Here is a 27896-nt window from a genome sequence, read left to right on the forward strand (position 1 = left end):
TCCCAAGGTGCTGGGATTACAGGCTTGAGCCACTGTGCCTGGGCACAACTTTTCTACAAGTTTGAAACTATTTTAAAATAAAAACTTTCAATATTTTAATTATTTTTAAAACGAAGGTGGCATGGCATAAAATAAAAACAAATTTAAAAAGCAAATGAAAGTTTATTTAGAGATAAATTTCTGGGCATAGTGCTAAGCCTGTGAAAATTTATGGTCTAAATAAAGTTGGCTGCACTAATAACAATAAGATTAATTTTTAACCTATTGAACTTTACCTAATCAGAAGGGCTTGGTGTAAAATAAGGACTAAAATAAAAACATATTAAAGGTTATCTGGGGCCGGGTGTGGTGGCTCATGCCTGTAATCCCAACACTTTGGGAGGCCGAGGTGGGTGGATGACTTGAGGTCAGGAGTTCGAGACCAGCCTGGCCAACATGGCGAAACCCCATCTCTACTAAAAATACAAAAATTAACAGGGCGTGGTAGTACGTGCCTGTAATCCCAGCTACTTGGAAGGCTGAGGCAGGAGAATTACTTGAACCTGGGAGGCGAAAGTTGCAGTGAGCCAAGATTGTGTCACTGCACTCCAGCCTGGGCAACAGAGCGAGATTCCATCTCAAAAAATAAAAAATAAATAAAGGTTATCTGGTTTTAGCAATATTTTTCAAACTGAGGTGAAATTCATAGAAGATACAATTAGCCATTTTAAAGCATACAATTCAATGTCGCACAACACCATCTAGCAATACAAATAGTGCTGCCGTTTAGGATAATTTAATATTTGTATTTTAAAATGTTGCATAAATGCTTGTTTTTAAAATTCTTTTTTTTATTTTTATTTTTATTTTTATTTTTGAGACAGAGTTTCACTCTTGTTGACCAAGCTGGAGTGCAGTGGCACGATCTCGGCTCACTGCAACCTCTGCCTTCCGGTTTCAAGCAATTCTCCTGTCTCAGCCTCCCAAGCAGCTGGGATTACAGGTGCCCACCACCACACCCGGCTAATTTTTGTATTTTTAGTAGAGACGGGGTTTCACCGTGCTGGCCAGGCTGGTCTCGAACTCCCGACCTCAGGTGATCGCCCACCTCAGCCTCCCAAAGCGCTGGGATTATAGGCGTGAGCCACCGTGCCCAGCCTACACTTCCATTTTATAACATTTTACTTCATTTAAAGATTTAAATTCTTGTTCTTTCAAGAACCCTTCTACATGTATAATTTAATTTATTTCTTGGACTCTTTTTATTTTATTCTTTTATACTGTAGAGATGGGGGTCTTTCTTTTTTTCTTTTTTTTTTTTTTTTTTGAGACGGAGTCTTGCTCTGTCGCCCAGGCTGGAGTGCAGTGGCACAATCTTGGCTCACTGCAAGCTCCACCTCCCGGGTTCACTCCATTCTCCTGCCTCAGCCTCCCGAGTAGCTGGGACTACAGGTGCCCGCCACCATGCCCGGCTTTTATGTATTTTTTAGTGGAGACGGGGTTTCACCGTGCTAGCCAGGATGGTCTCGATCTCCTGACCTTGTGATCCGCCCGCTTCACCCTCCCAAAGTGCTGGGATTACAGGTGTGAGCCGCCACGCCCGGCCAAGGTGGGGGTCTTTCTATGTTGCCCAGAGTGGTCTCCAGCTTCTGGCCTCAAGCAGTCCTCCTGCCTTGGCCTCTCAAAGTGTTTGGGTTGCAGGCCTGAGCCACCCCACCTGGCCTGGAATCTTTTGTATTGATACATAATAGATGTACATATTTTGGGGATCCATTTGATCATTCGATACATTCACATAGTGTTAAAGATTAAAGCAGGTTTATTGAGATATCCATCACCTTAAATATTATCTTTTATACACACTTTTTAAAAAACTCATTAAAATTAGCCAGGTGTGGTGCTGCACACCTGTAGTCCTAGCTACTTGGGAGGCTGAGGTGGGAGGATTGCATGAATCCAGGAGTTCGAGGCTGCAGTGAGCTATAGTGACGCCACTGCACTACAGCCTGAGTGACAAGTCGAGACCCTGTCTCTAGCAAACAACAACAATCAAAAACTAGTTAAACATAGCAAAATAGTTCATATTACATTCTGTTTTTCTTTCAGATTAGCTATACACACACACAAAGGCTTAAAAATTCAGCTATACTAAAATGCAGTATTCCAAAAGACACCAATTCTTCATTCATTGTTAGCCATCCTGGATTCTCAAACAGGCTGCCAGCATACAGGACGACTGTGGGTGTCTCGCAGCTACTGAACAATACGATGGCTATAGAACGTGTGCAGGTGAGGAATTGCCTGAGCTTAGTTCCTGCCAGTCAGCTACTGAAACAAACACTGCAGATTTTACTTGATTCGCTCTGAATACTGATGCATCCTAGTTCCTGGGGGAAAGATGGTCAGTCTGCTCTGTAATTCAACCTGTGTGTAATCATCAATATGATCATCATTATTGTCATCTAGTAAAACCAAGTGGATAATGCTAAGAATAGGGAAAGTTTCAGTTCCCACTAAATTCCTTCTTCTCTCTGTCCACTCTGTTTTCACAGATTTCAGAATGAGTTGAGGCAAACTCATTTTCACCTTGCATTTCAGTGCTGCCTTCTGGATGTGCTCTCTTGAATCTGCCTTGCATTTGCTGCCCTCAGTAACTGACCCTGCTTCCCTCGGTTCTGATCACACTGCTGGTCAGTGCTGATGTTCCTTTGAGTCTCTGACTGAGATGTAGTCTCCCTGAAGAGACTTCAGCTCTCCAAACTCAGTCATGATTGGTTTAAAATTGATGTAAAAGCCACCGATGAAGGGCTTGTTAGCCTGGCTCTCTGAAGTCCGACGAAGAAAGATTGTTGGCCAGGTGCGGTGGCTCACACCTATAATCCCAGCATTTTGGGAAGCCGAGGCGGGCAGATCGCCTGAAGTCAGGAGTTCGAGACCAGCCTGGCCAACATGGTGAAACCCTGTCTCTACAAAAATACAAAAATTAGCTGGGTGTGTTGGTGTGCGCCTGTAATCCCAGCTACTCAGGAGGCTGAGGCAGGAGAATCGCTTGAACCCGGGAAGCAGAGGTTTCAATGAGCCGATACCAAGCCATTGCACTCCAGCCTGGGCAACAAGAGCGAAACTCCATCTCAAAAAAAAAAAAAAAAGAAAAAAAAGAAAGATTATTATGACAGAAGTCCTGGTACTTGTCTGCTCTGAACAAGAAGTGGTTTGACAAAAGCCCCCGCTGCTGCTTTCATTGGTATTTGCATTTTCTGACAGTTTTGCTCTGGGCTCAGATCCATTTGTAACACTGTCCCAATCTCTATCCCCTCCCCTCCACTTCTGTCCCTTCCCCTGCCCTCCACTTCCCTTTCCCTTTTTTTTTTTTTTGACAGGGTCTTGCTCTGTCACCCAGACTGGAGTGCAGTGGCATGATCTTGGCTCACTGCAGCCTCTGTCTCCAAAGCTGAAATGATTTTCTCTCTTCAGCCTCCTGAGTAGCTGGGACTATAGACATGTGCCACCATGTCCAGCTAATTTTTGTATGTTTTGTAGAGATGGGGGTCTCACTATGTTGCCCAGGCTGGTCTAGACTCCTGAACTCAAGTGATCCTCCTGCCTCGGCCTCCCAAAGTGTTAGGATTACCGGTGTGAGCCACCGTGCCCGGTCCCAATTTCTATTTTCTACAGGGTGAATTTTTTTTTTTTTAACTTGACAGTCTAGTGTGATAGTTGGATGGTGTTGGTAGCAGTTTGGACCTGCTGTATTCTTTTTCTTCTTCCACTGCTTTACTTGACTCAAGTCTTGAATTAAGGAATGAAACTTTTCTATGTTCTCTGTCTCTTAAGAAGAAAGAGCTATAGCTGTTCTCCTGATAGACCTTCTAAAGTCTGTGTAAAGATCTTTTTTCCCTCTGTGAATTATATTCCTCAGAATAAGCAGTATAGTTGTTTCCGAATTGGTAAACAACTTTTATTATTTTATTTTCTTGAGACAGGGTCTTGCTCTGTTGCCCAGGCTGGCGTGTAGTGGTGCAATCACAGCTCACTGCAACCTCAACCTCCTGGGCTCAAGAGATCCTCGTGCCTCAGCCACCTGAGTAGCTAGGACTACAGATTTGAGTCACCATGCTCAGCTAATTGTTTTTTTGTAGAGAAAAGGTTTCGCCAGGTTGCCCAGGCTAGTCTCATACTCCTGGGCTCAGCTGATCTGCCACCTTGGCCTCCCAAAGTGCTAGGATCACAGGCATGAGCCATCATGCCTGGCCAACAACTTTGATTATTTAAGGTATAATGTAACCTTGTTGGCTCTAGTCTCTGAACTGTGTTTCTTATTGTAATAATGATTCTAGCACTATTTTCCCCAAATATGTGCTTCTCCAAATGGTTTTCCTTCTTTTGCCTGAATTCACTACTATCTGATTGGCTTGCATAACCACTAAGTAAATTAGCACGCAGAGCAATAGGTCTAGAACTTGCCTATTGATTCCAAATTTCATTTTTAATCTTCCCTATATTGTAAGTAAACATTCTTTTTTTTTTTTTTTTTGAGACTTAGTCGCACTCTGTCACCAGGCTGGAGTGCAATGGTGCCATCTTGGCTCACTGCAAACTCCGCCTCCTGGGTTCAAGTGATTCTCCTGCCTCAGCCTCCCGAGTAGCTGGGATTACAGGTGTGTGCCACCATGCCCAGCTATTTTTTGTATTTTTAGTAGAGACGGGGTTTCACCATGTTGGCCAGGCTGCTCTCAAGCTCCCAGCCTCAGGTGATCCACCCACCTTGGCCTCCCAAAGTGCTGGGATTATAGGCGTGAGCCATCGCCCCCAGCCAGCACCTATTTTTAGGTCATCATTTCTGTTGGGGTTTAAGAGTTGAATACCCATATCACATTGACCAGGAATTGATTGATTGTAGAGACGAAGTCTTGCTGTGTTGCTCAGTGTGGTTTTGAACTCCTGGGTTCAAAACCCTCTCAAACTATCGGGATTACAGGCGTGAGCTACCGTGCCCAGCCTTGTCCAGGAATTTAAAATCCACTTATTTTCATGATTTATATTGATTTCTGGCTGAAGCCAACACTCTTCACTGGATTTATTCAACTCACAGATTTCAATGTTTGGTTCCCATCTTGTCCACTTTAAGGTGCATTTTATGTGCAATAAAAGGTGTTCAGACATTTTAAAAAGATTCTCTATTTGAAATTTTTTTAGGGACTCCTGAGCCTCTGACATATGTCCCAATTACCCTATTCTCAGGTCAGGCTGAGGTGGGGCATGTGCCTGGATCCATCTAACAGTGATTGATTGGAAGCAACTGATGTTATTTCTCCAGTAGTGCTTGGAAGCTTATGGTTTTCCTCTGGCAACCAACACCATGTTCATTAATAAACCAGTAATAGGCTTCTTCTCTGTGGAGTTTCTCTTGCTGCCATCTTGGTTCATTTTCACAAATGATTATGGTATTTACAGTAGGCAGAATACTGTCCCCCCACCATGTCCACGACCTAATCCCCAGCACATGTGAATATGTTACTTTTTGTGGCAAATGGACTTTGCAGATGTAATTAAGTTAACAATTTTAAATGGAGAGATTATTTTGGTTTAGCCACATGGATCCAGTATAATCACAAAGATTCTTCTAGAGTGAAAGAGGGAAGCAGGAGAGCCAGGGAAGATGTAACAATGGAAGCAGGAGTCAGAGAACTGTGCCTGCTGGATTTGACAAGGAAGAGGGACGCAAGACCAGGAACGCAGGCAGCCTCTAGAAGCTGGAAAAAGCAAAGAAATGGATTCTCCCGTGAACCACCAGAAGGAACTCAGCTTTGCTTTTATTTTTAGCCCAATAAGACTCATTTCAGGTATCTTTCTCCAAGAACTGTGAGATAATAAAGTTAAGCCACTGAGTTCATGGTAATATGTTACAGCAACATTAAGAAATGAACAGTCTTGTTCTTGTTATGAGCTTTGTTTACTATCTTAACCTGTGCTAGATGTAGATTGACTCATGCTGAAACACCCTGGCTCTCACATTGCTTTCCATGTGTTGGAAGAGGGTCTCCGCCTTCCACTGTTGGTGCTTTTGTGAAGTGCTGCTCACAGGAAGCAACAGGAGAGGGTTGAGTTCTTCAGACTGGGTTGCCTGTGAAGCCCGGGTGCTGCTGCTTCTCTCCCACCACTGCTGCAAAGTTGAGGACATGCTCCAGGGTTTTTTTTTTTGTTTGTTAGGCGTTCTCGACTGTTCAGGAATTAGGTAATCCTTTTCCTGAAGACAGGTGGCAGTGGGGTGTGGTGGTGGACTTCTCTTTAGCCAGAGGCAGAGACTGGGGGTGGATGAAAGGGGTCCAGTGGGGTCAGGGCTGTCATCACTTTTCCTTTTTTTTTTCTTGTTTTTTGAGATTGAGTCTCTCTGTTGCTCAGGCTGGAGTGCAACAGCGCGATCTGGGCTCACTGCAATCTCCGCCTCCTGGGTTCAAGTGATTCTACTGCCTCAGCCTCTTGAGTAGCTGGGATTACAGGCGTGTGCCATGCGCCACCATGCCCGACTAATTTTTGTATTTTTAGGAGAGATGGGTTTTCACCACGTTGATCAGGCTGGTCTCGAACTCCTGACCTCAGGTGATCTACCCACCTCGGCCTCCCAAAATACTGGGATTACAGGCATGAGCCACCGTGCTTGGCCTGTCATCACTTTTCAAGAGGCAGTTTCTCCTTCTAAATCCATCTCAATCTCCAGTGAGAGAGGAGCCAGGAGCCTGGCTGCCGTGCTGTGTGGTCCATCCAGGTGGAAGGGAAGGCTATAGAGGAGAGCCAGGCTCCTGCTCTTTGTTTTGGTCAGTTCAGAAGTCACTTAACCAGTAAGTCCTTTCAGGGAAGGAATTCACTCTATCACTACAGAATAGTTTTGCTTCACATGTTTTCTTGACACAGAAATTTGTAGAACCACAGCCTCTTTCTTTCTCTTTCCCTCTTTCTTTCTTTCTTTTTCTTTCTTTCCTTTCTCTCTTTCTCTCTCTCTCTCCTTCCTTCTTTCTTTCTTTCTCTCTCTCTCTTTCCCTCCTTTCTTTCTTTCTTTCTTTCTTTCTTTCTTTCTTTCTTTCTTTCTTTCTTTCTTTCTTTTTCTTTCTTTCTTTCTCTTTCTCTCTCTCTCTCTCTCTTTCTCTCTTTCTTAAGACAGAGTTTCACTCTTGTCACCCAGGCTGGAGTGCAATGGTGCGATCTCAACTCACTGCAACCTCCGCCTCCCAGGTTCAAGCGATTCTCCTTCTTCTGCCTCCTGAGTAGCTGGGACTACAGGTGCCCGCCACCACACCCAGCTAATTTTTGTATTTTTAGTAGAGACAGGGTTTTGCCACGTTGGTCAGGCTGGTCTCAAACTCCTGACCTTAGGTGATCCACCTGCCTCGGCTTCCCAAAGTGCTGGGATTACAGGCTTGAGCCGCTGTGCCCAGCCGCATAATTATTTTAATTGGTTCATAATAATGAGCCAGAGTTGTACTCTGTCGCCCAGGCTGGAGTCCAGTGGTGTGATCACAGCTCACTGCAGCCTCGACCTCCCGGGCTCAGGCGATCCTCTCATCTCAGCCTCCCTAGTAGCTGGGGCCACAGGCACGTGCCACAGTGCCCGGCTAATTTTTATATTTTATTGTAGAGATGGGGGTCTCACTATGTTACCCAGACTGGTTTCAAACTCCTGGGCCTGTGATCCACCTTGCTTGGATCTCCCAAAGTGCTGGGATTACAGGCGTGAGCCAGTGTACCCGCAATCTTGCATCATTTTGATTAGGAATTAGTCCTCAGAAACCAGTCATGGCAGCATGGCAGAAGAGACAGTTGAACATGTCTTGCTTTATCCACTAGGCATACTTTTTTTTTTTTTTTTGAGACGGAGTCTGGCTCTGTCGCCAGAGCTGGAGTGCAGTGGCGCGATCTTGGCTCACTGCAACCTCCGTCTTCCGGGTTCAAGCGATTCTCCTGTCTCAGCCTCCGGAGTAGCTGGGACTACAGGCGCGCGCCACCACGCCCAGCTAATTTTTGTATCGTAGAGACGGGGTTTCACCATGTTGGCCAGGCTGGTTTCAATCTCTTGACCTCATGACCTGCCCGCCTCGGCCTCCCAAAGTGCTGGGATTACAGGCGTGAGCCACCTCGCCCTGCCCACTATGCATACATTTGAGTTGGGATTCTTTCGCTGCAAAACCTGATCTTCACCTAGATTCAGGTTACTTTATTAACTATTACTAATGATTGTGAACAGTGCATTCTATTAAACTTATTTTTCAGGTATACAGTTGTGTAAATTGGTTAGACTTACTACAGTGTTTAGATCTGGAACGAAAACGTAAGGCATTTTCCATGTAACTGCTTGGAACACGACAGTTACCTGCTACTATAAAAACGGTAGTTTTCTATTTATGGAAGAGTTTATCTTAAACTTATCTAGAATTAAAAGTTAATTTAAAGAAAGTACTAATTATGACAAAAGCAGGGAGTGGTTAGCACTTGAAACCAGAGTTTGGTACTATGAGAAGGTTTTTAATTTTAAAAAGAAGGAAAAAAAGGAACACGGACGTCAGAAAACCGGTTCATTAGGGGTGGGTGCTAGAAGGCTACGGAATCGCCGAAGGCCCAGGAGAAACCCGGAACGTGTTAACCGCTCCAACTGGAGCCGGAGGAAAAAACGGCCCCGCCTCCCGCGAGGGCGACGCAGTTCGCAGGCGCGTCGGCGCGCCTGTTCTGGGGCGCTTGGCTTCACCGCGCAGGCGCGGTCTCCGCTGTTGTTGTGGTCCCCATGGAGCTGCCGTAGCGGACCCAGCACAGTCAGGAGCGTCCGGGATGAGCTCAGCCGCGGCCGACCACTGGGCGTGGTTGTTGGTGCTCAGCTTCGTGTTTGGATGCAATGTTCTTAGGATCCTCCTCCCGTCCTTCTCATCCTTCGTAAGTGGCTGCCTGGCCTCCCAAGGGCCGGTGGGGATGCCGCCCCAGTCCCCCGGCGGGTCTGGCGTAGGTACAGGGGTCTCAACTGGGCGACTGAAGGCCGTAGTAGCGTCTTGGTTGGTCCGTAAGCTTTTTTGAGATAGTTGTTAGCGTCTAAAAGGTGCGACGCTTTACCCCAAAATCAGACTTTCTGGGTTCTAGGGGGTTGGGAGAAACACCTGGCAACCCTGGGCCACGCTTTCACGTGGCAGGACTCTTCTGGCTATGGGTGGCGGCGGCGAACCTCACACTGGGAGTTCCTAGTGCCCCGCTGTCAGCCTCGTTTCCGTTAATCCTGGTCCCTAGAGGCATTCGAGCAGCCCTCGGCCAGGGTTTCCCAGAGGCCTGGCGGGCGAAGTCAGCTGTTCCAGGTCCCGGAGAGATGGATCCTCGCGTCCAGGAGCCCACATTCTTGGGGTGGGTAGGGTGGGAGACAGGTGTAGAGAGAATCTCAGTACAGCGTGATGCCTTCAGTATCCAAGGGAGCAACCAGGTTGGGGAACACTCTCTTTCTGCCAGGTAGTGAGTACATTACCTCTGTCTCACGGCTGCTGGGAGTGGCGAGTATTATCATCCCTTCCTTCTTTACCTCCCGGAGGAGTCTGGCTCAAGAGAATTTAGTAGTGGCACTAAGTCATCCACCTAGTGACTGGAGGTGGAGATTTGATTGCCTTTTGGAGCAGGGATAGGGATTTGGTGGCAAATTGGACAGGGCGTGGTAGGGTGTGGCCATGGAAGGCGGGGGTACCTTGGGAACTGTCCCCGAGAATGAGCGCCCTCTGTATGCCCACAGCAGAAATGAGGAGCTGTTGGGCAAAGGCGGAGTCCTCAAAGATTGGGCGCATTCGTTTCAGCGTTGTCTTGGAAAACAGTTCTTGCTTTTCTCTCCTAAGATAAATTGGTAGTAGTGGAGGATATTTTATTCCACCAGTATTCATTGAGTGCCTGTTTTGTGCAAAACTCTATTCTTACTCAATTGTCCTACTGTCTGCATTGTCCTGAGATATAGGGAATTCTCTTTTAACCCCTGAGTCTCCTTCAGAATCTTTCCTGATGCTATCCAGTCTTTAAGATGATGTTTCAGGCATTGCATAAAAGACTCCTGATGAGCTGGCCCATGCTCATCTTCTTGTTTTTAATTGTAAAATATACATAATATGAAGTTTATCATCTTTATCATTTTTAGGTGTACAGTTCAGTGGCATTAAGTACATTCACATTTTTGTGCAACCATTATGCCAGAACTTGATTATTATTATTTTAAGACAGGGTCTGGCTCTGTGCAGTGGTGTAATCTCGACTCATTGCAACCTCTGCCTCCCAGGTTCAAGTGGTCCTCCCACCTCAGCCTCCCAAGTAGCTGGGACCACAGGCATGCACCACCATGCCCAGGTATTTTTTTGTATTTTTAGTAGAGACAGAGCTTTGCCATGTTGGCCAGGCTGGTCTCAAACTCCTGACCTCAAGCCATCCACCCACCCTGGCCTCCCAAAGTGCTGGGATTACAGGTGTGAACCACTGCACGTGGCCCCGCTCCCAGAACATTTTCTTTTTTTTTTTTTTTTGAGACAGAGTCTCACTCTGTTGCCTATGTAGGAGTGCAGTGGCCTGATCTTGGCTCACTGCAGCCTCCACCTTCCAGGTTCAAGCGATTCTCCTGCCTCAGCCTCCCAGGTAGCTGTGATTACCAGTACCTGCCACCATGCCCGGCTAATTTTTGTATTTTTGATAGAGATGGGGTCTCACTATGTTGCCCAGGCTGGTCTCAAACTCCTGACCTCACGTGATCTGTGCTCCTTGGCCTCCCAAAGTGCTAGGATTACAGGCGTGTGCCACCACGCCCGGCCCCATCCCAGAACGTTTTTTATCTCCTCTAACCGAAACTCTCACACTCATTAAACAACAACTTTCCGTTCCTACCTCTCCCTGGCAATCATCATTGTACTTTCTGCCTCTGTGAATTTGACTACTCTTGGGACCTCATATAAGTGGAATCAGACAGTATTTTTCCTTTTGTGACTGGCTTCTTTTCACTCAGCATAATATCCTTAAGGTTCATCCATGGTGTAGCATGAGTCAGGATTTCCTCCCCTTTTAAGGCTGAATAGTATTCCATTGTATGTATAGGCCACATTTTGTTTATTAATTCATCTGTCTGTGGACACTTGGGTTGTTTCTGCCTTTTGACTATTGTAGATGATGCTAAAATGTTTACAAATATCTCTTTGAGTCTCTGCTTTCAGTTTTTCTGGACATATACCCAGCAGTGGAATTCCTGGATCTGTGGTAATTCTATGTTGAATTTTTTTGAAAAACCACCATACTGTTTTCCATAGCAGCCACACCATTTGACATTCCCACCAGCAGTGCAGAAGGGTTCCAGTTGCTCCATATCCTTCAACACGTATTTTGTTTTCTTATTTATTTATTCTTTTTATTTTTTTTATTTTTTTAAATTTTTTGAGATGGAGTCTTGCTCTGTTGCCCAGGCTGGAGTGCAGTAGCGCAATCTGGGCTCACTGCAAGCTCCGCCTCCCAGGTTCACACCATTCTCCTGCCTCAGCCTCCCGAGTAGCTGGGACTACAGGTGCCCACCACCACAACCGGCTAATTTTTTTGTATTTTTAGTAGAGACGAGGTTTCACCGAATTAGCCAGGATGGTCTCGATCTCCTGACCTTGTGATCCACCCGCCTCGGCCTCCCAAAGTGCTGGGATTACAGGCTTGAGCCACCGCGCCAGCCTATTTTTTTATTTATTATTTATTTTATTTTATTTATTTATTTTTTGAGACAGAGTCTTGCTCTTGTTGCCCAGGCTGGAGTGCAATGGCGCAATCTCAGCTCACTGCAACCTCTGCCCCCCGGGTTCAAGAGATTCTCCTGCCTCAGCTTCCCAAGTAGCTGGGATTACAGGTGCCCGCCACTATGCCCAGCTAATTTTTGTATTTTTAGTAGAGACGAGGTTTCACCATGTTGGCCAGACTGGTCTTGAACTCCTGATCTCCGGTGATCCGCCCGCCTTGGCCTCCCAAAGTGCTGGGATTACAGGTGTGAGCCACTGCGCCCAGCTGATTTTTATTTTTTTGAGAGGGAGTCTCTCTCTGTCACCCAGGCTGGAGTGCAGTGGCTCAATCTTGGCTCACTGCAACTTCCGCCTCCCGGGTTCAAGCAATTCTTCTGTCTCAGCCTTCCAAGTAGCTGGGATTACAGGTGCATGCCACCGTGCCGGGCTAATTTTTGTATTTCTAGTAGAGACGGGGTTTTGCCATGTTGGCGAGGCTGGTCTCGAACTCCTGACCTCAGGTGATCCACCCGCCTGGGCCTCCCAAAGTGCTGGGATTACAGGCGTCAGCCACCACACCCGGCCTTTTTTTTTTTTTTTTGTAATACTAATCATCCTAATGGATGTAAGGTGGTGTCTCATTTTAGTTTTGATTTGCATTTCCCTAATAGTGATGTTGAGTATCTTTTCAGATGCTTATGGCCATCTGTTTATCTTTGGAGACATGTCTAGTCAAATCTTTTGCCCCCTTTTAAAATCCAGTTGATTTTGTTGTTGAGTTCCTTTTGTTGTTATTATTATTATTATTATTATTTTATTTATTTTTTTTTTTGAGGCAGAGTTTTGCTCTGTTGCCGAGGCTGGAGTGCAGTGGTGCTATCTCGGCTCACTGCAACCTCTGCCTCCTGGGTTCAAGCGATTCTCCTGCCTTAGCCTCCCGATTAGCTGGGATTACATGCATGTACCACCACACCTAGCTAATTTTTGTATTTTTTTTAGTAGACAGAGGGTTTCACCATGTTGGCCTGGCTGGTCTCGAACTCCTGACCTCAGGTGATCCACCTGCCTCAGCCTCCCAAAGTGCGGAGATTACAGCTGTGAGCCACCACACCTGGCCGACAATTTTTTTTTTTTTTAACTTTTAAGTTCAGGGATACATGTGCAGGTTTGTTATATAGGTAAACTTGTGTCATGGGTGTTTGTTGTACAGATTATTTCGTCACCCAGTTATTAAGTCTAGTACTCATTAGTTATTTTTCCTGATTGTCTCCCTCCCACCCCCTACCCTCCACCCTCCAAAATAAAAAAATTTGTTTTTAGAGGCCAGGTCTTGCTCTGTGACTCAGGACCTGTGTCCACATCCTGTGCTGCCTCATACAACCTTATGGCCTCTCTAACCTCAACCCAGTTAGCTTTCCTAAACCCATTTCCCTATGATTGTTAACACTTGTTGTTAGCCAGGTTCAGAAGGATAACATAATTATTATCCCAGCAGAGTACACCCACCCTATAATCGGTAATAGAGATGTTTGGCCTGGTCACTGGGTTTGTGGTGAGGGTCTGTGAAAAGCTGTAAGGAACGCGCTGGTCTTCAGTAGGGTCAAATGCTGCTCCTTCACCATCGTCAGAGGCTACTTCATCACAGCCTCTCTGATTTGAGGATTCAAGTGGGAAAGACTCGTAACAAGCAGCAGAAAGTCGAATTGGGAAAACAGTGCCCTCAGGGATGGGGCCACGCTCAGGTACTTAGATTATAACCTCCGTTGGGATGTTTCTGAAGCTTTCGTCCTAGCAGAAGTTAGGGAGGCAGCACCCCGATCTCAGCACTCAGTCTAGGCCGCACTGGTCCCCGCACTGGTCTCCCCCCTCCTCCCGCGTGAGGCCTTAGGAGGTCTGAAGTATCAGAAGTCCTTGGGCCAGTTAAGCCTAGCAAGGTCCTGGGAGGCGATCTCAGCTGTCCACTGCGGTGGGGGTGGGATGCCTGGTAAGGACACCAAGTCCCTGGTGTTGGCGTGGTTGGAATTTTCCTGGGATCGCTCCCTTCTCTTCAAGCTGGTCACGGGGACGCATGGTTGAGAGAGCCTAGTTCATTCAGTAGGTGGTCCAGGACTTTCTTCAGCTATAGGAGGGGAACAAAGACGCCTTTGGTGAGCACCGGCTCTGCAGCTCTGCGGGTGCAGGGGAGGTGTACTGCGTAGGTGCCCCAGGACTGGCGGGGGCTGAGGGTCCATGCGAACGGCACTACTACGCAGGCGTCGCAGGACTGGCGCGGGCTCAAGGTCCGTGCAAACTGCATGCACTGCGCAGGTGCTCCAGGACTCGCGCGGGGTCAAAGTCCATGCAAGCCGCACGCACTGCACAGGTGCCCCAGGACTGGCACGGGCTCAGAGTCCACGCATACCGCACACACTGCGCAGGCGCTCCAGGACTGGCGCGGGCTCAGAGTCTATGCAAACCGCATACACTGTGCAGGCGCCCTAGGACTGGCGCTGGCTCAGGGTCCCTGCGAGCCGCACGCACTGCGCAGGCGCCCCAGAGCTGGTGTGGGCTGAGTGGCCACACGAGCCACATGCACTGCGCAGGCGCCAGGAGGCCCTTCCTCGCAATCCGAGCTTTGCAGATAAAGGACCCTGCGTGTGTTGCCTTCTGGCTTACGGGCCGAGTGCCCTTTCAGATTCAACTTTTTCTAAATTATCCTTCACTTTCTGCTGTAAAGAGTGGCCACCTCCTTTTCCCTCTAGGGGACTGAAGCGAGAGGAGGATATTGCAGGGTTTGCCTCTGTGGTCATCTTCTTAGAGAGCACCCCCTCCGCCCCCACACCCTTTTCCTCAGAGCCGTTGCTTAGTGAGTCCCTGCCATGGACCAGGCTTGGGAATGGTCCCAAGTATTAGTTTAGGGGGACGACTCTCTGCTTCACAGGACCTGCCCAGAATCCTGTGACTCAGAAGCGCGCTGGTGAAGTGCGCATGTGCGGGCAGGGCCTCCAGTGGGGCTCTCGTGGGGGCAGCAGCCAAGGACTGGGGGCTGGCGGCCTGGAGAGCTGCCCGCTTCTCCGCCCTGGCCGGCAGGGGTCCTGGCCGAGAGTGGCATCTGGGGCTGTTCAGGGTCTGGAGCTTCCTGAGTTGGAAGACCCTGTCCCCTGTGTTCAGGGACTCAGGGTGACCTGAGTTGGTGGTTCCTGGGTTTGCCTGCTCTACTGCTGGCAGGGACGAGCACGGGCTGTGCACGTTGTCATGCCATCAATTAACTCAGAGATTCGCTTTTGTTCTAAAAATTAATATTTGCATTATTACATTTAGATTCATATTAAATCTTACACTGCATGATTCTAGAACATTTTGACACTTATATGTGGGTCTTGGATTAACATTGATACATATTTGCAAATTTGTACTTTAAAACTTTTTTTTTCAGAGACAGGGTCTCGCTCTGTTGCCAAGGCTGTAGTGTGGTGGTGCCATCATAACTCACAGCAGCCTCAACCTTTCGGGCTCAAGTGATCCCTCCCTCCCCGCCTCAGCCTCCTGAGTAGCTGGGGCCACACGGATCACAGGCGTGCACCACCACACCTGACTAATTTTTAGTTTTTTGGTAGAGATTGGGTCTTGCTATGTTGCCCCGCCTGGTCTCGAACTCCTGGGCTCAAACGATCCTCCCGCGTCAGTCTCCGAAAGTGCTGGGATTACTGCACTGCGCCTGGCTCAGACAGTTTTTATTGTGCTTATACATGTAATAGATGTAATTATTTTTTCAAGCACCAGTTGTTTTTGTTAACCTTACAAAGCTGCCTTCAGTTTTCCTGAAGTTCACCCTTCTGCCTTCACTCACCTCCCATTCCTGAGTTGTTTTGTGTGTTCCCTATAATGCTAAATAATGTCTTGGAATCTCTTTTTCTTTTTAAAATATGGTTTTAAAAGTCAGATTTATTGAAGTGTAATTTGTATAAGGCGAAATTACCAAAAAGTCCTTAGCAGTGTCTGTAGATTTTCCTTGCTTTTGAAAGATAATTTTCTGATTCATCTAAGAGAATTTGGCCCATTCCTATTTCCTTCTCCAGAGTGGATCAGGCTGGAGTATAGCTCCTTCGGTTATAGTGTTGGGTAGTGGCCAGGGCAGAGGCACCACAAAGATAGCTGGATTTGAACCCCCTACTCCCTGCGCAAAGGCTGCCAGAAGCTGCGCTGCAGTGAACACGCTGCGCATGAGCCCCTGGACCCTCCCACCCCCCCCTACTCCCCACACTCCCCCCACTTTTGCCTCATCACGCAGGCGCTGGTAGGTGGCATCACTGGGCAGGTCAGAAACCACGCGCATGCGCAGACACCCTCAGGCGACTGGCGGGAGGCGGCTTCCAAGCTCTAAATGGAGAGTTGTCCCTACTGTGCGGCAGGCGGAGGAGACCTGTAAGCTGGAAGGGGGAGGGGGGGAGATCTCATTTATTGTGTGCCAGGCACACTTTAGATACACTATAACATTTCGTCTTTATTAATCTATTTTTAAAATTTCGAAACAAACACAAATGTGCAGAAAACTTACGCATACAGTCAATACCGATAACTGATTTTGTTTCCTGAACCATTTGGAAGTTGTCAACCCGAACCCCCTCATTCCGAGCTACTTTGGTATTCAAAAGAATCTTGGGGGCCGAGCACAGTGGCTCACGTCTTTAATCCCAGCACTTTGGGAGGCCGAGGCTGGCGGATCGCTTGAGCTCAGGAGTTCACTGGCAACATAGTGAAACCGTGTGTCTACTAAAACTAAAAAAAAAAATTAGTCGAGTGTGGTGGTGCAGGCCTGTAGTCCCAGATGCTCAGGAGGCTCAGGTGGGAGTATCGCTTGAGCCCAGGAAGTCGAGGTTGCAGTGAGCCGAGATCTAATGCAGGCGTCTAGTACGTTACCACGATCTGATCCTCAGACCCCATGCAGGTTCCCCACGTTTCGCAGTAACGTCCTTAACAGGGAAAGGACCCAGTTCGGAATCATGCATTGCATTTCCCGGCCTCTAGCCTCCTGTCTGGAGGAGTTTCCCAGTCTTTCCTTGACTTTCATGGCTGTCATTTGTGGGTGTCAGAGGCCAGTGATTTCGCAGAAGGGACGCCTACTGGCATGTCATACTTGGTAGGTATTTCTGAGAGGCAGTGCTGTGTTCTCATTGTGTCTCATCCGCTGGTGTGGGACTGGGATTTGGGGATGTTCGCTGATCCCTTGGGGTAGGTGGCAGAGGCGCCTCTGAGGGATCTGGTCTTGGGGCGCCCGCGCAGTCCTTGGACTAGGCCTTCCCGGCAGATCTGCGGGCGCCACCTGGCGGTCACTGCCGACTCCTCCGTTGCGCTCCAGTCACCCCTCCCCTCCCGGTGCCGTGGCCCGGGGCCGTTCCCTGGAGAGTGGACGGCTGGGGCTGGTGCAGGGAACAGGGGCCTGCGGGGGCTGCGCAGGCGGGCCTCCAGGTCATGCGGGGCCCCTCTGCTCCCAGGGACCAGCCAGGCCAGCCTGGGGAGCGTGCCTCTTTGTTTATGTCTGTATTTATCTGCCTATCTGTGGAAACCACAGATCTCCAATTCTAAGCCAACACCACAAGATTTATTCTGCTTCTCTCCGAGAAGCCTGCCTGCCTTCCTTCCTTCCTCCCTCCCTTCCTCCCTTCTTCCCTTCCTTCCTTCACCAGGTTATGAAACTGGCTAATTTTTCATATTTTTTGTAGAGACAGGGTTTCACCATGCTGCCAAGGCTGGTCTCGAACTCCTGGGCTCAAGCAATTCACCTGCCTTGGCCTCCCAAAGTGCTGGGATTATTGGCATGAGCCACCGAACCTGCCCTTTTTTCTTTTGTCCCCTTTTTTTTTTTTGAGACAAAGTCTCACCCTGTCACCCAGGCTGGAGTCCCATGGCATGATCTCAGCTCACTGTAGCCTTGAACTCCTGTATACAAGAGATCCTCCTACCCCGGCCTCCAGAGTGTTAGGGTTGCAGGCCGAGCCACCATGCCAGGCCGAGGCATCTTTCTAAGTGTCTTTGTTGAAAGTGAGAAGACTGGCTTCCGTTACTCTCAGTATGTTTATTTCTGTGATCACCCTTTTGTAATTAATCTCTGGTGTCCACCGCCCACTGTTACCCAAGTGAATGCATGCCTCTCCCCACCTGGGCTCTGACACTGGCAGGATTCCTTCTTGTCTTGTATGTCTGTCTCCCTCACCCTACAGACCCTGACTCCCGTGTCAGGCTGCCCTTTCTTGGGGACCCCTGTATCACCATGCCTGGTCCTGATGCCTCTTGCCAGGGTGCCATTGTATGGGAAGGCCCTCTGCACTGAGCTTGGGCACTGACACTCTGCCCCGGGCCCCTGCCTCACCACTGTTACCCTGCACCTGCACCTTGCTCTGCCCCGTCTAATCTAGGACTGAATTCTTCTGGGAGGGGAGAGGATACATGTTCCCTGTCACTGGAATAACAGTTCTGGTGATGGAATTGGTTTTCATTTCACAATTGCAATTTTATTTATAGTGAAACAGACAAACATTTGTATTGGAGCAAATTCATGGGCATATCTGTAAAAGGAAAAATATAGTTTGAATAGCAATTTGAATACGAGTCTTTTTTTTTTTTTTTTTGTGGTCGTTATAGGGAGCCGAAAAAGACAGCAGAGGCTGGCTGTGTAGGTAGAGGGCAGCTTGCCCAGTTGGCAGAGGCAGGAGTAGGATGTTGGAGGAAGGTATACCGGTTCTGTCTGGCCAAACCCATGCTGGAGTTGCCTCAGAAGCAGTGGCAGGGGAGTTCCCTCAAGGGGCTGCTTCAGACTGCCTGGAGATGGGGCCGGCTGGGATTCCAAAGAAAGAAGCACTAAACGCCAGGGTGATAAGTCCACAGCATTCATGACGGGAACTTACAAGAGCTGCGGCAGTCCCGGGACAGCCAGTGAGAGAAAGGGACATTTACCTAGGGCTGTCTGCCACCCGGGGGTTGGGGTATGGAGTGTATGTGGGAGTTTAAGGACTTTGTCATGGCGGGGCTACTTTGTAGGTGTTTCTCAGCAGGATGAATCTCCCAGTGTTCTCCAGCAACAGCCATTACTCTTTATCAGTCCTGGGAACGTTCACGGCCCCAGTTTGCATTCAGTCCTGCAGGGAAACACACAACTGGCTGGGTCACAGAGTGGTCAGGGCATAGACAGAAAGTAGCGGGGGACTGGGGAACCCTCCTGTGACCCGTGTTGGAAGGTGCTGATCCCCGTTGTCCGCCCTGCCAGATGTCCAGGGTGCTGCAGAAGGACGCGGAGCAGGAGTCACAGATGAGAGCGGAGATCCAGGACATGAAGCAGGAGCTCTCCACGGTCAACATGATGGACGAGTTTGCCAGATATGCCAGGCTGGAAAGAAAGATCAACAAGATGACGGATAAGCTCAAAACCCACGGTACTGTGTCCCTTGCAGCCTGAAGGCTTCATGAGAGCTGATTAATAGAGAAGTCTGTATGTAAAGATTAGTAGAATATATACTTTGCTTCTTGGATGTTCTGAATATTGATGGAAACTTTTAAGTTATCTGGAGGAAACTCAGTAATAAGTATTACTTTCCTCTTATTTGCTGGTGAACCTTTGCTTTCTAAGCACAGAAATATCTAAGATCCTCTCAGATTTTCCTCAAAGCCAAATCTTTAAAATTTTAAGCCAACTCTTAAAAATTGTAGGTTTTCATTTTTAAATTCATCACTTTTCTGAGAGAAGCCCAGAAAAAAAGTCTCACAGTGGATTCCCAGAGGCTTTTGTTCCACTCTCTAGAAAAATGCCCAGCAGTGTCCTCTTCTGAGTGTCACCTCCCGGGTCCAGTGTCCTGTGATGAAGAGCGCTTTCTCAGGGCAGCCTGTGTGCTGAGGAACCCCGGTCACAGTGTGTGCACAGTCAGAGAGCTGTCTCTGTGGCTAGGAAAACAGACAAAGGGGCCTGTCCAGGCCCAGGACAAGCTGGACTCCCACCAGGGGTTTGTGTACTGTGCACACTGGGAAATAGGGAGGAAAATTTAGTCCTGTTGGTAAGTGGTAACTGTATTATACAAAGAATCTTTGATTTCATGAGTCGTTTTAAGAGTTTTCAAAATTAAAGCTATTCAAATCTCAATCTGAGTCGGATACTATTTTAAATAATGGCATAATGAGATGGTGGGTGACTTAAAAATTCTATTTTATATTTTCTAAATATGTTGAGCAATTGTTCCATTTATAATCAGAAGTGTATTATAAGGGAAAATAACATTTCTGTGTATTTGAATATTTTGTTAATTTTTCAGGACTGACATAATTATTTATCCTGTTTTTCCTTTCAGTGAAAGCTCGGACAGCTCAATTAGCCAAGATAAAATGGGTGATAAGTGTCGCTTTCTACGTATTGCAGGTAAGTGTGCTAGAGCGTCAGCCGGGTCATTGGAGTTGGTGACCCCGGCCTCCAGAGCCGTGCCTGCAGATCCAGGGCTGGGAGTTCGGGCTGTTCCATCTTCAGCTGTCGTGTCGTGTGTCCCTGCCCACACGGAGCTCTAAACACTCTTGGTCTCTAAGTCAGACTAAAAGGAAGCCTTTCTCTTGAGGAGAGTTGTTAAAGTTTGGGACTTTTTGGCAGATGGACTGTGAAGTAAGTTCTCGGAGAGCTTTCACCATGCCTTCATCCCAGTGTGGTTTGAAGGGCCTGGTGGGATGAAGTGAGAAGCTTATAGATGACATCGGTTTTTTTCTGAGCTCTTCAGTACTTTTGGCCCTTACTTGTTACCTGGTGTACTTCATGCACACTCTCCACCCTCCAGGTAGAGAACCAGCTTTTCCGACTGGAATTGGCTTCTAGCCTCCCTGCCTGGGGCTTAACCCTCATAGCCTCTCCTGGAGCTGTTGCTGGGCTCTGCTCTGCCCCGAGAGTGCAGTTGTGCTGCCCAGACACCTTTAGCAGCTGCCATAAATATCCGAGTTGCAGTACCATGTGATCCGGTAACCAAGGCAAAGGATTCAAGCCCACCCCCCAAAAAATTTAGTTTGGCGGGGTATATTGAAGGAAATTAATTCTGAGGCACTGTCATTTGCTAAGAGATGTTTCCTGCAGACAAAGGAGTTAGGCCAGCAACCCTCTTTCATGTCTCTTCTGAGCGGCCTGTTCAAGCCAGGAAGAGGACAGATGACAATCGAAGGAATGCTGTGGGGGGATGGAGGGAAATAAAGCATCCCCCACCGTTGAAACTTACACAGGGCTCACCTCTGCGTCCCTTGCTAACACTGGTGTACGTGGGAGAATTCACTATTTTTTCCAAGGATGGCTTTTGTCACTAATAAGGTGTGTTGAGCATACAGTCTGGCTACTCAAAGGAGATACTCAGTGAGAAAAGCACACCCGTGTTATGGGAGACTTTGGTTAGTTTATCAGCTAATTTAAATTATGTGTAGATTGTATTCATCCTAAAACAGTGAAATGCCAGTTCACATGTGAAGGCTTGCCTACTTGTTGGCAGTGTTCAGACATGCTGCTGAGCTCATCTTTAATTTGACTTTCTCATTCAAGGTTTCACCAAGGGACATTAGTGGCTGTGTGTGCTCATCTGTTGTCTGTGGGGACTGGGTTCCTAGGCTTGAGGTGCTCAGTCTGGAGAGTTTTCCTGGTTTTATTTTCGCATTTCCCTGTCCTCCCTTCTGTGTGGTCGGTTGTGTGATTGGCAGGCTGCTTTGCTCACCAGAGGTGTCTTTCCAGGCTGCCCTGATGATCTCACTCATTTGGAAGTATTATTCTGTCCCTGTGGCTGTCGTGCCGAGTAAATGGATAACCCCTCTAGACCGCCTGGTAGCCTTTCCTACTAGAGTAGCAGGTAAGAATTTTCTGGAAGATGCAGTGGAAGAGTGTGAATAGGCTTATGTAGAGGTGTGTGGTAGAAGATTAAGTTAGCCTGACATCGTCCTCAACGTCCATTTAGTGAGCGGGGTTTTGTGTCTCAGCCTCACATGAGGCTTCCCATGAAGAAACTGAGGTCTAAAAAAGTTACTTCACTTGTCCAGTGTCACCAAAATGTTAAGGAGCAAAGCTAGAATTCAGTCCTAGGTCTGTTTCTGGGATCCATGCCCAATACGTCAAGTCTGATACCCCATTGAAACACTAGCTGTAGTTCCAAAATTCTGTATCTTTTCAATCCCTATTATGGTTGGCTTCTCTGTAGCACTTACTGCTCTTGGCTATTCTTTTATTTTTTATTTTTTGAGACTGAGTCTCACTCCGTCACCCAGGCTGGAGTCAGTGGTGCGATCTTGGCTCACTGCAACAACCTCTGCCTCCCAGGTTCAAGCAATTCTTATGCCTCAGCCTCCCAACTAGCTGAAATTACAGGCGTGCACTACCACGCCCAGCTAATTTTTGTATTTTTAGTAGAGACAGCGTTTCACCATGTTGGCCAGGCTGGTCTCAAACTCCTGACCTTAAGTGATCCTCATGCCTTGGCCTCCCAAAGTACTAAGATTACAGGCATGAACCACTATGCCCAGCCACGTTCTTTTATTTTTGAAGATAAATTTTTTTTAGATATTAAAAGTAGTACATGTCACTATAGAATGATTAGAAATATAGCTATCAATTAAAAATCCCAGCTGGGTGCAGTGGCTCACGCCTGTAATCCTAGCACTTTGGGAGGCCAAGGTGGGCGGATTGCCTGAGCTCAGGAGTTTGAGACCAGCCTGGCCAACATGGTGAAACCCTATCTCTACTAAAATACAAAAAATTAGCTGGGCATGGTGGTGCGTGCCTGTAATTCCAGCTACTTGGGAGGCTGAGGTGTGAGAATCACTTGAATCCGAGAGGGGGAGGTTGCAGTGAGCTGAGATCACGCCACTGTACCCCAGCCTGGGTGACAGAGTGAGAATCTGTCCCAAATAAAATAAAATAAATAAAAAATAAGATTCCTATTAGCTTTTAATGCTGTGATATGTTTTTCTTTGCCTTTTTTTCCCCATTTATTTTGATATAGTTAAGGTCACCTGGCACATCACATTTTGTGCCTCCTTTTTACTTTATAGGGTAAGCCTATTCCCACATGTTTTAGTTTGTTAGGGTTAAGTGAAATACTATAAACTGGATAGCTCATAAACAACAGAAATTTATTTCTCACTGTTCCGGAGGCTGGGGAGTCCAAAATCAAGGTGCCGGCAGATTTGGTGTCTGATGATGGCCCATTTTCCTGTTCATGGATGGTGTCTTCTCACTATGTCCTTGCATGGTGGAAGAACAAGCTCCTTTAGGTCTCTTTTATAAGGGCACTAATCCCATTCACAAGGACTCTGCCCTTATGACTTAATCACCTCCCATAAGGCCCCAATTCTTAATGCCATCACTGTGGGGGTAGCATATTAACATATGAATTTTAGGGGGATACAAACATTCAGACCATAGCACCATATCAGTACATTTCTTTTCTTTTTTTTCTTTTCTTTTCTTTTTGAGGCAGGGTCTTGCTGTGTTGCCCAGGCTGGCAGTGGCACCCTCATAGCTCACTACAGCCTGGAACTCCTTGGCTCAAGTGGTCCTCCCACCTTAGTCTCCTGAATAGTTAGGATCACAGTTGCACATCACCATGCCCAGCTAATTAAAAAAAAATGTTTTTTATAGAGATGGGGTCTTGCTTTGTTGCTTAGATTGGTCCCAAACTCCTGGCATCAAGCAATCCTCCCTCCTCAGCCGCTCAAAGTGCTGGGATTATAGGCGTGTCACCTTGCCTGGCAAATTTCTTTATTAAGGAATTTTCAGTAGCTGTTCTTCATTTAGATATCTGATTTGCAGATTTTCCTGATGACGGATATTTATTCCGGTCCTGATTTTTTGCTATTAAAGATAATGCTGCAGCACACATACTTGCTGGTCTTTGGTTGTGATTTGTGATTATGTTAGAGGTGAATACTGTATCAAAAGGAATGACTATTTCTTTTTTTTTAAGACCAAGTCTCACTCTGTCGCCCAGGCTGGAGTGCAGTGGCGTGATCTCTGCTCACTGCAACTTCCACCTCCCAGGTTCAAGTGGTTCTCCTGCCTCAGCCTCCCCAGTAGCTGGGATTACAGGTGCCCACCACCACGCCCGACTAGTTTTTGTAGTTTTAGTAGAGACAGGGTTTCACCATGTTGGCCAGGCTGGTCTTGAACTCTTGACCTCAGGTGATCCACCTGCCTTATCCTCCCAAAGTGCTGGGATTACAGGTGTGAGCCACTGTGCCTGGCCAGGAATGGCTGTTTCAAAGACTCCCAATTTAGCTACCACCCCTGCCCCCTTCCCCACCCTTTCCTTCCCCTCTCCTTTGTTTGACACAGCTGGGCCTAGGCCAGGAGCTTTGCACTGCGGCCAGAGAAGCATCCAGCCACCCTTCCATGCATCCAGCAGGGCCATGGGCCACTCTTGCAGCCTGTCTTCCTGGACAGGGGGATATGTATGCCTCTCCATTATTGGTGGGGCAAGAAAGGCATAGGTAGACATTGCTTTGTTTATAATGCTTTCTGAGAAAGGAAAAATAAATAATCTTACAGGTTTGGTTTTGGAATCTATTAATATCATAAATGGTAACGCACATCTCTCTGGCAGGAGGGGGAAATTCAGCCCAGGGTCCACTGTTCACTGCAATTCCTGCTTAGTAAAGAATACAGCCCTATGATTCTATAGAAAGTGACAAATTCGGGCTGGGCACGGTGGCTCACACCTGTAATCCCAGCACTTTTGGAGGCCGAGGCGGGCGAATCATCTGAGGTCAGGAGTTTGAGACTAGCCTGACCTACGTGGTGAAACCGTGTCTGTACTAAAAATACAAAATTAGCCAGGTGTCGGCTGCACGCGGTGGCTCACGCCTGTAATCCCAGCACTTTGGGAGGTCGAGGCGGGCAGATCATGAGTTCAGGAGATCGAGACCACGGTAAAACCCCATCTCTACTAAAAATACAAAAAACTAGCCGGGTGTGGTGGCGGGCGCCTGTAGTCCCAGCTACTCGGGAGGCTGAGGCAGGACAATGGCGTGAACCCGGGAGGTAGAGCTTGCAGTGAGCCAAGAGCGCGCCACTGTACTCCCACCTGGGTGACAGAGCGAGACTCTGTCTCAAAAAAAAAAAAAAAAAAAAAAAAATTTGCCAGGTGTGGTGGTGCACACCTGTAATCCCAGCTACTCGGGAGGCTGAGGCAGGAGAATCGCTTGAGCCCGGGAGGCAGAGGTGCAGTGAGCCGAGATCACACCATTGCACTCCAGCCTGGGGGACAGAGCGAGACTCCGTCTCAAAAAAAAAAAAAAAAAGGAAAGTGACAAATTTGAACCTATGAAACATAAACTTCACTTCAGCCCAGCACTGCTCAAAAAGAATGGAAATACTGTCTTTGCTGTGAGTTAAAGACAGCAGAGACAGATGGGGGCAGCACTGCTGGTACGCGCTCTCATGGTGAATGTCTTTGTTTTCAGGCGGTGTTGGAATTACCTGTTGGATTTTAGTCTGTAACAAAGTTGTCGCTATTGTGCTTCATCCGTTCAGCTGAACAGGAGGATGGATACAGCCGTGAGACTAAAAAACGGATTTCCTCTTACTAGCTTAAAATCTGATTTACACTGTTTTGCTTTTTAAGAAACAAAAGTGCACAGTTTAGATGTTTTTTTGTTGAATATGTTTGTTCTTGGACTTTATGAGAGAGTCTTATAAGAATCATGATTTTCTCCACCTGTCATTGAGCCAAGAAAGTCCAGTTTATGACACGTATGTGAACACCGTCCTCGATCTGTATGAAATGTGAACTGTTTAGGGACATCTCCGTGCTGTCACTTGTGATTTGCCCTCTTATGTATTTTGGTCATATTGCCAACTGGAAAGTCAAAATTTTCTAACAACTTTAAGTAAGTTCTTTGAAGACTTAGTGCTGTTTTTAATCCAGTCTAGAAAGTCACTTAATTTTAATACCACTACTAAAAATTCGAAAATTTCTTCTTTAATCACATTCAGTATGGTTAAAAGAACAACACTAATTGACATTGCGTGGGCTTTTTCTCCCTTTGTTTAAAATGTCATTTGTTGAGCAAGAGTTGTATAGTATTATCTACTTACTTGAGGCTGTTAATTTTTCATTACAGTGTTGTGTAAATGTATCCACGAGACCATGATGCATTGTTTTGTGCTCAACTTGTGTTTTGTATTTAAAGCATTTTGAATGAAGTGTATTTTATAAGCATTTAATATTTATGCTCTTTAGAATGGAACACAGAAAACAAACCTTATAAGGCCTGATTAAATTAATCTGAACCAATAACCTGTGTGGCCTACAAAGTATAATTCTATTAAATGTTCCTTAAAACACTTTTTTCTAATTAAAATCTTCGCAAGTGCTTGTGTAACTTCCTGCCTTACAGCTGCTTGTTTGCTGTGAGCCACCCGCAACTGACAAGTGGCTGTTAACTGAGTCACCATATCCCAGTAAAGCTGAATTCTCTCACTAGTTGCTGCAAGTTCATATTTGTACTCTTTTGTTCCCTAATGATCTAATAAGTAGTTTGTCGTTATTTTAGCTGATTGGACTGTGAGAAGACAAAGTGCTGTGGTCCTTTATTTATTGTCGTGCTGAAGGCCACCACAGCAGCTTTTGGGTTCCACTTACTCAAACACACATGCACACAGGCTTACCCAGCACCAAGTTTACGAAGCTTTAAGAAAGGACAGAGCAGGGAACGCAGCCACAGCCTGGTGGAGGAACTGGACACCAGCTTCCAGTGTCCGTCACCACACGGGATACATTTTGCCCACAAAGGATGAGAAGCCAACCTGGGGAGGAGATGAGAGCAGCACACGGAAGCTGCAGGAACTAGTCCTTCAGACGAAATGTTGCACCAAGGGGGCACGTGCCTAACTCCCGTTTTAGTAAGCTGCAGGCAGAAATGATGGTGGACAGTCAACAGTGCACCAGCCATGTAGAGCGTGCCCAGGGAACTGCTGGGATCACTCATCCGCATACAGTGTCCATGATGATACCCGTATCTCTTAAAGATATTCTCATTCAGTTGTTACAAGAATTTTGACAAATCTCACTGAGGCTAGAGGTAAAAATTTCTGGTTCACAGCTATTAACTTTCCCCATGCGTGAATAGTTTGTGATGATTAAATAGGGGAAATGTAAATGTCCTTTATGTTTCACATTATTGTGTCTTTTTAGAAATTATACAGTTTTTTTTTTTTTTTTGAGATGGGAGTCTTGCTCTGTCACCCAGGCTGGAGTGCAGTGGTGTGATCTCGGCTCACTGCACCCTTTGCCTCCTGGGTTCAAGTGATTCTCTTACCTCAACCTCCCAAGTAGCTGGGATTACAGGCGCCCGCCATCACGCCCAGCTAATTTTTGTATTTTTAGTAGAGACAGGCTTTCACCATGTTGGCTAGGTTGGTCTCGAACTCCTGACCTCAGCCGATCCACCCGCCTCGGCATCCCAAAGTGCTGGGATTACAGGCGCGAGCCACTGCGCCCGGCCTGCAGTTTGTTTTAACAGATGATGAACACGGTGATGAATTCAGAAGAGAAAGAGCTACAGTAAATGTGCATCTTATGCCTCTTGTCCCCCAATTTCACACAGTTTTCCTCTGTTACCAGTTTTTTATGATTCTGCCAGTGATATTCCATGCATTTATGAATATTAATACATGTGCTTTTAAGACACGTTTTAAAGGTATAAAAATAATACCTAAAAAGACAAAAGTAGTACCTATTGACTGCTTTTTTAAAAAACGGAACTTGGGAAGTACAGAAAAGCAGCAAGGAAGAAAAACCTATGACTCCATAGAACTAGGGTGACGGGCGTTAGCATCTGTGCTTTTGCTTTTTTGCATATATGTGTGTATAATGTTGAAAGGTAATGATAGGTTTTTTTTTTTTTAATTTATTTTATTTTTTGAGATGGAGTTTTGCTCTGTCGCCCAGGCTGGAGTGCAGTGGCGCGATCTCGGCTCACTGCAACCTCTGCCTCCTGGGTTCAAGTGATTCTTCTGCCTCAGCCTCCCGAGTAGCTGGGACTATAGGCTTGCACCATGACACCTATTTTTTGTATGTTTAGTAGAGATGGGATTTCACTATGTTGGCCAGGCTGGTCTTGAACTCTTGACCTCAGGTGATCCACCTGCCTCAGGCCCCCAAAGTTGGGATTACAGACCTGAGCCACCATGCCCAGTGGGTT

At 47.0% G+C, this 27896-nt stretch overlaps 1 protein-coding gene across 9 annotated transcripts; it reads left to right on the plus strand.

Annotated features, from left to right (window-relative positions):
* Positions 1-8050: 8050 nt before the first annotated feature.
* Positions 8051-26176, plus strand: GET1 (guided entry of tail-anchored proteins factor 1). Of its 9 annotated transcripts, none has more exons than XM_019017792.3 (5): positions 8051-8182; positions 18964-19129; positions 20036-20103; positions 21436-21550; positions 25155-26176. In XM_019017792.3, exons 2-5 carry the CDS (start codon positions 18964-18966, stop codon positions 25226-25228), a joined length of 423 nt encoding a protein of 140 aa, XP_018873337.2. In that variant the 5' UTR covers positions 8051-8182; the 3' UTR covers positions 25229-26176. The 9 variants fall into 9 exon arrangements, with proteins under 9 accessions (XP_018873337.2, XP_004062859.2, XP_055230031.2 ...); XM_004062811.5 differs by lacking the exon at positions 8051-8182 and adding an exon at positions 8668-8898; XM_055374056.2 differs by lacking the exon at positions 8051-8182 and adding an exon at positions 8705-9018.
* The last annotated feature ends 1720 nt before the right edge of the window (positions 26177-27896 follow it).

The sequence above is a fragment of the Gorilla gorilla genome, chromosome 22, assembly GCF_029281585.2.
Source record: "Gorilla gorilla gorilla isolate KB3781 chromosome 22, NHGRI_mGorGor1-v2.1_pri, whole genome shotgun sequence".
NCBI lineage: Eukaryota > Metazoa > Chordata > Mammalia > Primates > Hominidae > Gorilla > Gorilla gorilla.